This window comes from Thermobia domestica, chromosome 7 (assembly GCF_964235325.1).
Source record: "Thermobia domestica chromosome 7, izTheDome1.hap1.1, whole genome shotgun sequence".
NCBI classification, from domain to species: Eukaryota; Metazoa; Arthropoda; class Insecta; order Zygentoma; family Lepismatidae; genus Thermobia; species Thermobia domestica.
Genome location: NC_137460.1, coordinates 64497081 through 64512273, shown reverse-complemented (window position 1 = coordinate 64512273; position 15193 = coordinate 64497081). Strand labels below are relative to the sequence as shown.

General features: G+C 35.1%; 1 protein-coding gene across 1 annotated transcript; it reads left to right on the top strand.

Moving 5' to 3' along the window:
• Positions 1-4542: 4542 nt before the first annotated feature.
• Positions 4543-6570, top strand: LOC145689205 (sodium-dependent noradrenaline transporter-like). Its single transcript, XM_081763340.1, has one exon. The coding sequence runs from the start codon at positions 4543-4545 to the stop codon at positions 6568-6570; it is 2028 nt and encodes a 675-aa protein (XP_081619466.1).
• The last annotated feature ends 8623 nt before the right edge of the window (positions 6571-15193 follow it).

The following is a 15193-nucleotide window of genomic DNA, read 5'->3' as shown; positions in this document are numbered from 1 at the left end:
GGTAGGTTCCATACTATTGAAACTATGGACCTTTAAAGTTCATTTTTTCGTTTTTTCGGCAGCCTATAACTCCGAAAGGAAGCATTTGTGCACCCAGGTTGGTCTATACTTTTTGTCTTATCTTGGTGTCAATAATCACCTCCCAAACGTTGCCGGTGTTTTTCTGAAATACTCTGTATATATATAATAAAACGATGACCTCTGTAAGACGTCACACCCGTCATAAGTAAATTGATCCGCTAACATTCAGAAAAATCAATCAAAAATTGTTCGTGTAAAATTTCGGACCGCCAGGTGGAGATTACCAAAACATTATATTTTATGTGTAAGGAAATAAGAAAAATAAAAGAAATTCGATAAAGTACTAGGCATTATTAAAGTATGATCATTTTATAATAGAACCCTGTATTCTATATGTATTATAAAAGAATACATTTGTGTATTGTAAAAGGATAATGCATTTGACATGGTCGTAGATGGCATTATAATGATCCAAGGTGGGAAACGTATTTCATTGCATGAAACCAGCATAGGAAGCAGAGATTGGTTCTATGCCAGACCTGTCAGAAGAAGTGGAAGTTTCATACTCGCATTGTGCCACTTTCAACGCTACAGCGGGTACTCACTATTCGAGTTTATTTTTATAAATATTAATATACGTACATGCGAAAAGTTTCATTGAAAATGTTTTATGTACTCTGTCCACTAAATAAACACTTACAAAATGAGAGTAATCAGCAATCGAAACAACAAGTATACGTCTACAATAAACCTTCATATGCTACACGAAATGTGATTGCAAGAGCTGAAAGTAGATGTGTGTTTTGCACTTTTCAAACAGAAAAGCAATGGAGTCCATATTTTTGACACGATTCCCAACTATCAGTTACACTAGGCCACAGTTATTCAAGGTACATTTCTTGCAACAGGAGTGTCATGTCTCGTGACAGAATGCAGCTACTTAAAGGAACATATATCTGACATTTTCCTCTGGAGATACCTCGAAGTGAGTCATGCCCCTTTGACCAATTCCTGTTTCGCCTGCTGACCTAACTATCAATTTATCTTATTATTTTGATATTATGTTTTCTGTAGATTGAACGAATATTCCAGTTTTGCTTATTTCCATCTTCCCTACGCTCAATTGACGAAGTGTATTTAGTATCAGAGGGAATTTTCTTTCAAAGATTCGTTTCTTAACAGCTGTGATGCGATTGGTTGTGGTTCTAGCCAATCACTTGACACTAACAGTTTCATAAATGCACCACTTCAAAAACAGCTGTTTTAAAATGATTCTCGTTCATTAACTTCTCGAGAAGTCAAATTTACGTTTCAGATCATCTTTTTTACTAACAAAAACAGTCGTTTTGGAAAGATTCACTAGAATTCACTTTTCAACATATGCAAAAACAGAGGATGAGTAGGGAACGTACTGTTATTGATTAAACTTGAATTGTGGTTAACTGATGAGAAATATTGTATTTCGCTATAAAATATTGATTCCACGTCAATATGTGTAATCATGTTCCATACCGTTTCGTACTGAATGTTAGGCTAGGAGTTGGCATGAAATTATCCATTGCACAACAGTTAGAGCAGAATTGAATATTAAGAGTTTATATTACAGTGCTCAAGCAAGCATATAGATCATGTGCAAATTTAGTTCTGATCAGTTAAATTGGAACGATGTCATTTGGCGCAAATTGAAAAATGCACAGCCATGAACAAACGACTTGTAGCGTGTATATTTTCAAACATTTCTGAGCCAAGCAGCACGAAATAGTAAGAGAGGTATCAGCCGAGTATTGCCTATCACTACAAGAACATGTTCTCTTGCAGAAGCTAAACAAAGAGTGTGTTTATTATTTATACAATGAAACCGCAATTTACGCATAACATTATGCTATTACTGGCTTAATGCACTTATATGTTGTTAGTTCGTTACTATCATTGGGATTTGCTATTCATACGTAGTTGTGAACAACATGTCTAAAATATTACATAGAATATTGAAATCAAACGTGGAAAACATTTCTCAGAGTTAACACCAACAAAACGCATACCATGTTTCACTAAAATCAGGAAATATGTTAACTTTTTATATCTATATGGTCTGCCTATCCTCTTGTTCCTGCTTGAATCTCAACTTTAAATAATATGGATGATCAAGAAGCCTTAAAATAAAATCCAGCATGTTGCTTAAAACATATAATATTTTTTCACTAAAATTATTGAAAATTGTTTAGTTATCACATTATGTATATTTGGAAACATTTGGAAACATTATGTATATTAGTTGGTGTTGAATTTATCCTCTTATCCTTGACGATTTCCAACATCAACTATAGGCTTTTTCCTAACCCTCAAAAAAGTTTTCGCTTCATAAATAATTTTATGAGTTCTAAAGAGAAATATTAAAGAAGTAATATCGAGAAACAAAATATGGCGTATATGACTGTCAGGTAGTCGAATGATTACTATACAATATGCAGTCGGTAGGCCTACCAGATTTGATTCACAATTGAGTATTCGGGGTTAAAAAAAACGAAATTATTTTGATTTGATCTAACGGCGTATGAAAATTGTATTATGCTCGAAAAATCGCCAACGAAAATATATTTCCCCAATATCGAATTACACGGAGTAAGTCATACATATTCTATCTATATAACGACATGAGCATTAATTTCTGTAACTTATCGAGGACAATTATAATAATCCTGAACCTGAATTACAGAACTTTCTGTTGAAGCATACTTATTTCCGCAGTTGTAGAAGTAAACATTTTGAAGTACTGATTTTAAAAAATAATGCAATACCCAATTATTATCATTTTGAAAAATGAACACATTTTAATGTAAAATAAATGTAAAAAATCAAATCTTTAGGTTTATTATTCATCTATGTTAGAGCACAGAGTTTTATTTATTTATTTTTAAGTGTGAACGTATTATTCCAAAGTCCCTGTACAGTTCCCAAGTTTAGGGTGATGATTCGAACATACTGAACCACTATTGTAGACCCCTATGTATGTCTCTGTTAAGGAAGCCTAGAAAATAGAGTCGTTCTTCAAAATAACTCAATCTTACAATTATGCTACAAGAGTTACAAACTACCACGTTTGTTGTCACAGATGAGTGTTGCTTTCGTGGAGAACATTCGAATCTTTTTATTGAATGTTTGTGAGAAAATTCCCTCAGACATTAAGTATCCTTAGTTGAGTGCATGTAAGCTAGGTAATTGGTATAACGGGAATACTCGCTAGTCTTACACCTAAAATGAGATAAAGATAATAATGTAAATAATAATTAGGTCGGTAGGTGTAATCCTATTATCAAATGGGAAGATACTATCCAGGCCGGTAGCCAGCCCAAAAATGTAGGGGGGCGGTAGAAGTTGGTGGGCCCAATCCAATCATATTATACTGTAGTTCATCACCATAGTATAGTTGATTTGCAAGCCTAGCACGGAAATTTTATGGGGACAGCAAAAATTTAGGGGGGGCGGTCCCATAGACCCCTGTGGATACGGACCTGATACCATCTCAAATATCATGTATATCAATATAGATCTAAAACGCAGCATTATAAGAAACATTATCCAACATTGCTAAGAGGGTGCATTCTGTGAACACTTCTGTAAATAAGTTTGTCATTTGATGACTGTATTTCTGTTTCGTATTAAGTACATAATATGTCCGTATCTCACTTGTTTTTTAAATCTGAATTGTACACATGATGAATGCCGAATTGCATGACAAAATGATCGCCAATTATACTCGTAACAATTGAAATTAATTCTTCTTTTGTATCACAGTATATGAGTCACCTTGCGTGATTTAGTAAAATACATTTTAGTTATTAACGGTGTTTTGTGCTTTCTGTTTATTAATAAATTAAAAGATGGCTCTTGTTGTGGAAAGATTATATCTTGCGTGATAAGAATTCTGGTTGGATCTTAGACTATACAATTTGTGGTGAAAAATATCGTGTTCGTGGGTTCTATCATTATCTCTTATTTGCTGATTCCACAGATTATTATATTATCCACCTTACATTCATCATCTGTATGTTTTCATCTAAAGACAATCCGAGATCATTAATTACTAAACTCAACCACGTATTTGCTATCTCTTTATTGGAACTCCCTTAACAAATTAAATTGAAGCTGTAGATAAACTAGTTACTTTAAAACGCATCACAATTAGAAATAAATCATATAGAAAGTGATTGTTAAACTTTAATTTTTTGTATAAGTTACATATCTCAAAATGACTTCACACTGGATTTTTACAACGAAATTTTTATTCAATGTCCAGATTCTTGGAACCTGTGTGGCCAATGAAGAAAGGAATTGTTGAGTTGCTGCTACAAGGACAAGTAGTACCAGAAGCCAAAGGTTGTGCCCATCATTTGTTAAGAAGGTATCATTTTTTCTAGAAGCGAACGTAGTGAGGAGTATTCGATCGGGAAAACGTAAGTAAGTAGATTGCAACTTTAAGGGGGAAAAAGGTTTCAAGAAAATAAAGTTTAAAAATCAGTGATGGCATCATCAAGAAGAAATTTATTCAGTTATAGACTCAAAAGCATGAAGAAGCACAAGGCAAGCAGAAGGTCATCAGGAAGCCTGTCAGAATCAAGTATAGGATCTTCTGATCCATCTTTACTAAACGAGAGACACCCTCATCTGATTGAACTTAATGCTTATGGTGCAGCGTCGCGGCAGTCATCCAATACTGTTGTAAAATTCGAAGATACTGCAAAAGAATATTCGATTAGCGACGACAATAGATCTGTCCTTATAGAACTGAAATGGAAGGAAATTGGAGATCCGGATGCATACGTACAAGAAACTGGTTTATTTTGGAGAGTGTTTGAACGCCTGTATTATTATCTAGGATATTCTGTCGGGCTAGGTGCTATTTGGAGATTCCCGTATGTCTGTTTCCAATATGGCGGTGGTGATTTCTTATTTACCTTCTTAGTGATGCTATTTCTGTGTGCCATTCCTGTTTTCTATGTGGAGACAGTGCTTGGACAGTTCACCAGCAGCGGATATCTTCGTATTTATGATATCAGTCCTTTGTTTCTAGGTGCTGGTTTTGCATGTTTGATTGCCAACGTGCTTTGTTGCGGATACTATTCCATTTTTGTCAGCATTGCATTATATTTTAGTATCGAACCTATAAAAATAAGTGGTTATTTCGATAGTATAATCAGATGTAATAAAGGGAGCGATGATAACTATGTGGACAAGGTGCAACATCACTCCAACTGTTCAGAAATTCCGCAGAAAATCCTTGAAAAAATAAGTAAACAAATAATAACAACCGGAATTATTAAGAAGCTGTATGTTCCAATTATTGTAACTTATATATGTATCATTGTGTGTTGTTTATGTAGTTGGAGAAAAATTAGCAGGGTATTTTACTTAACAACAATATTGGTTTATATAATATTCACTGCACTCTTTGTTCGTGCAATGGCTTTATCAGGAGCAATGGATGGAGTTTTAACATTCTTGATTCCCAAATGGGATAAGCTTTCTGATGTCCAACTTTGGTGTGAAGCAGGTATTCAAGTAATGTATACTGTTAACATTGGATTTGGACCAATAGTGGGAAGAGCGAGCTCGAACCATTTTAGACACACAATCAAATGGGAAGTTATTTTCATTCCACTTTTAAGCGGTTTTGTCAGTTTTGTGTCTGGGTTGACATTCTTCTCAGTGCTTGGACACGTATCTCATAGAGTTAACATCACAATCACGCATTCGCCACTTCTTGTGCCTGGACTAATCTTCATAAACAACCTTATAATTAGTTCTGACTCTCGCCTTTTTCAAGTGGGGAATTTTTTCTTGTGCTTCGTTCTAGCAATTGTGGGATTGTCATCCATACTTATGCACATTCATTTTTTATTGTTCTCGATTTTTGATGATAACTCTACGTTAAAAGATGTGCGTAAAGTTATTATTGGCTTGATTGTTATTACAATGTTTGCATCATCTGCGATATGTGTCAGTACGTCCTTCGTGTATGCTTTAGAAATGTTGGACAAATATGGAGCGCCGGTTTCTGTAGCACTTATTTGTTTTGTTGAAGTATTTATGGTAAGTTGGATCTATGGATGTAAGAAATTTCGACGATTAGTAAAGTTTGTGATCGTGAGTGAAGTATCATGTTTATGGATACTGTTCTGGAAGTTTTTAACTCCTGTGGCCCTTCTGTTCGTAGTGGTCGTTAAGATCATGTTCATCGCTCGTCAGTCTTCATTTAACAAAGATTGTTGGTCTGGTCAGTTTGGCTGGACAATATCGATGTTTTCAGCAGTTTGCGTTCCAGCGTATGCATTGTATAAAATACTGACGTCTCGAGGTACTTTAAAGGAAAGAATATTAGACCTATTTTGTCCTACACCGAATTTTGCACCAAGTGAATATGTATATTTTAATGAATGGGACAGATACTGTACTGAGTATCCAGTAAACGTATGGTGCTTCTCTTCATGGAAATATTGTCCGAAATGTGATTGTCTTGAAGTTAATACTTCATTACAAAGTGATGAATAAATTTTATAGTTGAAATATATCCTGTACTAAATAGGCACATCTTGTATTTTGTATACAATTCTTATTGTAACTGTAACTTTTATTTGCTATCTCTTTGATAATTTGTCAAAAATAGAATTAATGTCATATAAAGCCGTATATATGTAGAAAAATTAAAGTTCTGTGAAGGTCATACCAGAATAGGTCACGGAGACGTTCAGTGCGGAAATAAAATTGCATCATATTGATCACGCCTCCAGGTTGACAGATATGAGAGCAGGTTTCTACACTCCCATAAAAACAGGGTAACAGTATACTCTATTATTTACTCTTAGAAATTCAGTAGAACCACTCTAATCCGTCACCTTTGGGACTGTGGAACGCAAAAAAGATCGGATTATCAGACAATACAGAAAAGTACAGATTTACAGTAAAATAAACAATCTCTGAACAAGTAAACAACAATACCGCAACGGCAGTAAACAACAATAGGTCTCGTGAGTCACCGACGAATTGGGACAAGTTCGGCTCGAGCACGGTCGGATCAACCGAAGTGGCGGACGAGAGGGGTTCTACTATATTTGTAAATATATATATATATATATATATATATATATATATATATATATATATATATATATATATATATATATATATATATATATATATATATATATATATGGGAACTGTCACAGTGTTTTTAGAAGTAATAAACCATAAGCAAGAGACAAAAAAGGGGCGAGTAAAAGCAAATAAATGTCTAAAGACACTTCTTCTAAGTGGATACTATATAAAAGATAATCTTTTATTGCTAATGCATAAGTTTCGTTTTACCGATAACGAAAAAAATAAAGAACAAGTTACTAATCAAATTAAGGAAATTGGAACAGTAATTTTTTCCCCAAATCGCCGCGTTTATACGTTTTTAATTATCGATAAACAAGTGCACAATGGAAATCTTCATAATCTGTGCCATCTTTAAAAATCTGTACATATCTAGTGCAACTTATATAAGATGAGATTTTAAAAATAAGTTAGTATAAGTTATTAGCTAATAGTACATTAAATTCATAACACGTGACAGTTCTAATGCAATCTGTTAAGAGGCCACATAAAGCAAAATTTAAATACCACTAATTTTACAGTAATTATGTGGTATCTTAAAATACATAGAAGATAATCGAAATGTGGAATAAGAGCGCCTTAGACAATATTATTTTTACATGAGATACCATTATCACAACTCACTTCTCTTCTTTCGATTTCCAGCCATTTAGAAAATCGGCATTTATTTTCTCATTTCTAAATGGCTGCAAACGGGAAGCTACTAGGTGACTTGTGATAACGGTACATCATGCAAAATAATATTGTCTAGCGAGCTCTTGTTCCGCGTTTTGATTATGTTTTATTTATTTGAAGATATCACATAATTAGTGTAAAATTAGCGGTGTTTTAATTTCGCAGTGATTAGGGAAGAATTTCAAAGGAGTATTTGTACTCAGAAAAAGACAAATTATATAAAGCCTTGAAATCAACTGAAAATACCATTTTATCCTGTAAACTTGAGAGTGTCTGTCTTCCAATATCCCACTAGGCGCGGTCTTGAAATTCTGTAATGCTGAACTTAACATTGTGAAAGCCTATGCATTTGATATAATTTATACATATAAGAAGGAACGCTACGGTATCACGGCAGAAGCTTACAATTCGAAATTCTGTAATTTCATATCTTTCGGTTTCACCTCCACTCTACCCCACCTGTTCTAACAGACAACAATGCTAAAGAAAAATCCATAATTCTAACGAAATAACATATGAAATCCACTCAGATTTTTGCGATTTTAATATTTCTTTCCTTTCTCGTTATATCTCAATAAAAATGATTAAACTAATCTGGTTGTTATACTATAGTGTGCTAATTCAATTAATGTTGTGTTGATGCTTATTCAATTAATGTTGGGAGCACTAAATTCAGTGGTCGAAGTGAGACGGTATGCTCTGGTATGCCATACCGCCCCTGATTTTTCAGTGATGAAGGCATACCCCCTCTGGTTTTTCAATGATCTAGACATACCGTCACTAGAGAGTAAATGACAAATACCTTTAAAAAAATCCATTTTTATATTCAGAAATAAGGTGTCTACAAAAAAGTTCATCAAGTTTATATTTTAATGTGTCATATTAAATTCTTTCTTTCTTATGTATGTATGTGTCTTCTTGCCTTAATGCATATAACTATCGTATTTTGAGCATGGACAGATTTATGGATACACTGTTCAACAAATTTTGATCGAAAGTATGTAATTTCTTTGAAAATGCGATTTTTACATTCATTTAAGCATAATATGAAAGGAAATGATAATAGAAGAATTTTCTTAGCTCAGGTTGTGAAAAAAAATCGTCCTTGTACAACAGTAGCTGTATATATACAAATGTATTAATATTTATAGAACATTTAAGCAAAATCCTTGTAAAAACCTACATTTCACTTTTTTTTATCTATTTCACTGTGATGTGATAAGCTGGGAGTTAAGAAGTACCCTAACCTATAGCTTTCTATACCCTTGTACTTCCTTTTTCAAAATTGCGCAAATACCAGTTTCACAGCGATACAGAAAATAAAGTAACCGTGGTCAAGTTAAACATTAACAATTCCGTAATAAAAATCAGTATTAACATCAAAACATGAAAAATATGTACAAATACCTTTTTGTCCAAGAACTACACTGCAATATAGACAAAAGTTTCAAGTGATCCCTTGTACAGGATTATGTTTATTTTATTTTGAGCGTCTTCGCTTGGCTTGCCTTTTGTAGGTTACATCTGGAGCATCCCTTGCAATAGTCCAACAGTAGTCGGCCAATATGTTAGAACTCCACTTTCCCTCAAATCTCTTCTCCATGGCTGCAATATCTTGATGGAAACGCTCACCATGTTCGTCACTTACTGCTCCACAATCTTCGGGAAAGAAGTCTAGATGTGAATGAAGAAAGTGGAGTTTCAGAGATATGTTGCAACCAAGATTTTCGTAGCACAATAACAACTTTGCTACCAGTTGTTTGTAATTTGTTGCTCGGTGTCTTCCCAAGAACTGTGAACAAACACTCTTCAAGCTTCCCCACGCAGCTTTCTCCTCACCTTGGAGAATTTCGTCGAACTTGTGATCTTTGAATAGTTGCCTAATCTGTGGCCCTATGAAAACACGCTCTTTAACTTTGGCATCACTTAATCGAGGGAATTGTCCGTTTAGGTACTTATAGGCCTCATCCTCTTGGTTCATGCTCTTAACAAAACTTTTCATAAGACCTAACTTAATATGTAGAGGGGGAAGCAAAATTCGGTTACGATCTACCAGTGGTTCATGCTGCACATTTTTCACTCCCGGCTGAAGAGTTTCTCTGGTACTCCAATCACTTTTGCGGTAGTGAGATCCACGATCTCTACTGTCCCATTCACATATAAAGCAGCAATACTTTGTATACCCTAACTGCATACCTAGCAACAGTGCTATTACTTTAAGGTCGCCACAAATAAGCCACTGAAAATCGTAATATTTAATGGCTTGAAGTAAACGTTTCAAGTTTTCATAAGATTCCTTCATATGAACTGCGTAACCTACAGGAATTGAAGGAAGTTCATTTCCAATATGTAAAAGCACTGCCTTTAAACTCACCTTGGACGAATCTATAAAGAGCCTCCACTCCGTAGGTTCGTAATTAATTTTAAGTGCCCTCATGAGACCATTTACATCTGTACATGCCACAAGTGTGTCTTCCATAGTAAAAAATGAAGTGAACATCTTCTCCCTATTCCAATACACTGAAATATTTACTTTTTCCTGCAATAAATTCCATTGCTTTAAGAGTGACGCTAAAATTTCGGCTTTGCTTTTCGAGAGGTCCAAGTCTCTGATTAGATCACTTAGTTCCTCTTGAGTAAATCTATGTGGTTCACATGGAGGTTCTTCTACAACAAACGTAGGGTCCTTCGAAGTACTTGATTCAGGAGCTTCAACTTCTTGATCATCATCAGAAAAAAGATCGTATTCTTTAGGTGGGTCAGGAACAGGTAATCCTTCTCCATGTGGAACAGGGCGCATTGCAGAAGGAATGTTAGGATAGATCAAGGCCCGCTTCTTCTTCGTGGAAATTCCCTTCTTGACGGAAGGAACCATACAAAAATAACAGTCTCTGATGTGGTCGCTTGGCTCCCTCCAAATCATGGGCACTGCAAAAGGCATTGAGCGCCCCTTCCCATTAATCCAATTTCTTAGATTGCTGGCACAAGTGTTACACACAATGTGGGGTGCTCAAGATTTATCTTGGTCTCCAATTTTACAACCAAAGTAATATTGATAGGCTTTTCTTATTAATGGTGTTATAGTCTGCTTTTGTGAGGAAAATGTCACTTCCCCACACACGTAGCAGAAGCTATCCGCACTGTTTACACAATTTCGCGACATTTTTGTTTATTGAAATCCTCAAAATGTCACTTAAAATAGTTCCGACAACTATTTAAAAATATACATTCGAAATACCAGTATTTTTGCGTACTTGTAGTTGTATTTTTATGTCCTGCACTACACAAACGTTACACCCAAAACGCTGATAACTGCACTAAACCTGTCTTTTCTAACAATAGCAGAACACTACTGAGATAAGGAACACAATGAAACCAAGCGTTCATATAGTTTCTCCAGTGTTGCCGGATCAGTGTAACATTTTACCCCAAACGAAGCGAATATATTTATTTTTAAAGCGTTATTATTAGACATGCCTGTAAAACGAAAAGTAGAGCTAATATTCGAAAATAACTTTCAAATTCGTGATCAGCACCACAAAATCAATAAGAATTAGCTGATTTTGTTCAATTTACATTTTCGTTGTTGAACAGTGTTATCTACTGTGGCGGCAGTTCTTCCGGGGGTTTGGAATACCTCTCAGTCGAATGGACATCCTAGAGTTTTCCCGCAAGAAATTAATATAAAAAACTGGTTTTTGAGGGGTTTCGTGTATAATTCTCTATAATACAACATAAGGGGATTTTTTTCAGAGAATTGTTGGCGGGGGATCATATTCTCTCCATGTTCCCCCCGGAACTATAATGAAGCTCTCCAAAGATTCTCAGTCATTATGAAAATTTAAACGCTATCTTTTAGGCAGCATATCCTCACTGTATTTCTATATTTAAATAACTGGATGTCGAGTCAAAATCGTAATAAAACATACCGCCTCTGTTTTTTTTTTCACTCCGAACATTGACTAAATTTATATTGTTTGTTGTTTGCCGAAGGGTCCAAATATTTTCATTAGGCAACTACCAATGTAGTAAGGAAAAAATGACGAAGGAGAATATCTATACTTGCAGATTTTAATGGTAAACCTGTCACCTGTTTGGACGGACGAAGAATTACTGTTCTCCAACGCTTTCAACTATTCTTAGCGTTTCGATATAGTGTCTGGTTGCTCACTTTCCTTTGCGATAAACAGAACCATCTTTCATAATATTTTTCTTATCCACTTACTTGTGTTTTTGTCTTGCACTAAAGCGTAGACAATACCGCCAAAGGTATGAGAACATTTAATGTTGTACTTTAAGAAAGTAAGGGTTACCAAAATAATGTTGCTCTGATCGTTTGTAAAACCCTACTAAATGTGATAGCATGGAGAAATCTTACCTCAAATGCAAATAATTTTAAACAGCACAGAAGGATCATTATCAAATAGAAAACCTAAAAGAGATCTGAATTGTTTGGTAAGGAAAACTGGTATCGAACTATAGCATGCGGCAGGAGAATTGTATGACCTTGAACCAAGGATGTTATAAATAGAGGATCTGCCCATATGTATCGTCATCCTATTAAATCGATGAAGCCAAAAAAAACAACCGAGCATCGGCACGTTTGATTGACTACTCTGGTTTCCGCCATCGTCTAATTGGCTACTTTCATTTCCGCCATGATTGTTGGCTCAAAACATTGCGATCCTATTGGGCGGAGTGGGCAGAGTAGGGGTGGCGAAACTGTGACGTATGGCTTCAAGATTTTGTTGTAAGGGCAGATCCTCTATTTTATAAGATCCTTGCCTTGAACGCTGTTGTTACGACAGCCAATCCGGATGCAGCAAAGTTGCCAACGGAGCCAACCAAGTGAATGGGGAAACTATTTCGACCAAAACTATTATAGAAATGTAACATTTATTATCTAAAACAATTAAAAGTGGTAGAAAGGTAAATTTCTAACAGTCAGAATATTGGTGAAACAACTACGATTCTCGTTTCATATATTCGTAATTTATGGTCGTTATAAAAGTTGATTTTAACAATGCGTTAAAAATGAGTTAACTTTAAAAAGTGTAGTTTTATGAATCACTTCTTCCTTTAAATGGGCATTGTTTACAGTTTTGATCAGCTTTAAATCCAGGTAATAAAATATCCAGACAAAACTAGGATTTACAGCTACTATTGTGTTGTATTGAGTCGATGCATAAGTTCGTGTGGTTTTTATATTTTATATTTTATTTTTATTCTGCTGTTCTGTTAATTCAAACACAAATACAACATAGACATAACATTAATATGTTCTACGAGTGTAACAATACATTGCATACACATTCAGAAACTTGTGCTATTTCCCACGTTGTTTGATGAGGATTCTCATGAAGCAACTCATTCAAGCGATTTTCGTCAAAATCTGAAGGTCTCCCAGAACGTGGATCATCAGACAAGTCAAATCGGCCTGCTCGGAAGCGGGAAAACCATTTCTGTGCTGTTCTTTCAGCAATTGCATCATTCCCGTACACTGCATAAATTGTTCTCGCAGTTTCTGCTGCACTGGATCCTCGGTTAAACTCACTTTTCTCAACTTGACATTCCATATTAGTTTGTCTGAAATATATACAATAATACGTTCACAATCAAGAAAACCTGCGTTTCTTAATACACAAACTTCAAGCTATGGTAAAACAACGGAATAACGATAAACAATCGCTTCATGCCGCATTATTGCCAACCCAAAAGAAAACCGCTCGAACTTATGCATCGACCCAATAGATTCCTTGTATATTGTTCTCCTGGTCATATATAATCTGCAGGTATGGGTTGCCACAAAATATTTAATAATATGATAAATGATTATATATACATTGATATAATTAATACTTGTCACTTAAATTGTTTGTGAATTTTAAATAGTATATCAATTCTTTATTTTATACCAGACTAACTGCACTAATTAGAGCAAGGCGCCTACTTATCAACTGGGCGCCTGAGTTTGATCTCTGATGAAGCGGAATTTTTATCTTTCTTCTCTCATCCCAATATAGCTCAGGAATCTACCTAACCTTACTAGGCGACATTTTTAACTACCATTATGATCGGTAATTGGTGAGCCAACTGAATTATTACTTATTGTTTACAATACTATGAATACATTTCATTATTAGTTGTTGTTATATTGGATGAATACTTAGACTGTGGCTTTCTCCACAAGGAAAGTTGTTACAATGTAACAACACTCACATCGTTCAATTCGGTAGTTTTGGGTGATTGCTGGAATACATTGCTTTGAATAAAGAAAAACTACTTCTGTCAGTATCTAATGGTTAATGATCTCTGCTAATGGATGATGAAAGAATTAGTGCAATTAAAATAGTCAAGAAGACGAAGGACTGCCGAGAAACCCTACGAACACGTTTCCACCACAAGCCCGTATGGGTTTGAATCGAAGTAGGAATCGGAAAAATGAAATGAAATCTTTGAGTTTTACGTCCCACAGTTATGCCGGTTAGGCTAAAGGAGACGGTGATTATGAGAAATGAGTGAAATGGTGGAATGAAGAAAGTGGGAGGAAACGGGAGAACCCCGAGAAAACCCACGAGCACGGTGTTTGTCCACCACAAAGTTCACTTGGCGGGGGCTGGGATCGAACCCGGGACCCCAAGCACCAGAGGTGAACGCTCTACCACTGAGCCACCGCGCCCCCCGAAGTAGGAATCGGATTAGGGATCCTTAGTATTAGAGCTGAGTGCTCTTAACACTGGGCCACTGTGTCCCTCGTATTTATATTTATTAAATTTGATGCATGGCACGTAGTGATTTCCTTGTGCGAAATTACCTTTGCCTCGGATTAAAAAAAAAAAAAAGAACGAAAATGGTAGAGCATTTCCGAGGTACTAATTTCGATCGTGAAGAGACTTGGGTCTGGATATGAATGATGCACCTGTGTCAATCAACGTAAGATATCCTATATTTGTGTGCATGTCGTGTGAGAATCTGAATCAAACGAAATATTCGTGTATTATTTATACATCATTTATTATATAACAGTTAGTACGATCATTATTAATGCATTCTATATGATAATCTCACGTATCAATACCGATATTCTAGTTTGAACGCTTACACATGAGTCTTTTTTAAATTTAAAAATAAACACACACACCATTTCTTCCGTAAATTTTGTAAATCTATGTTTACCTAATCTCGGACAGCACCGTAATTTTAACACTCAGTTGTTCCTGAATCATTTGCCGATATTTCCAAACTAATTACATAGTAATATTAAATATGGTTGTAACTGAGTAAGGTATATACAGAAAATAACAGTAAAAAGAATATAAAACATCAATGTGCCAACAAATCAGCT

Coding starts and splice junctions, on each gene's coding strand:
- LOC145689205 (XM_081763340.1), top strand. CDS start 4,543: ATGGCATCATCAAGAAGAAATTTATTCAGTTATAGACTCAAAAGCATG.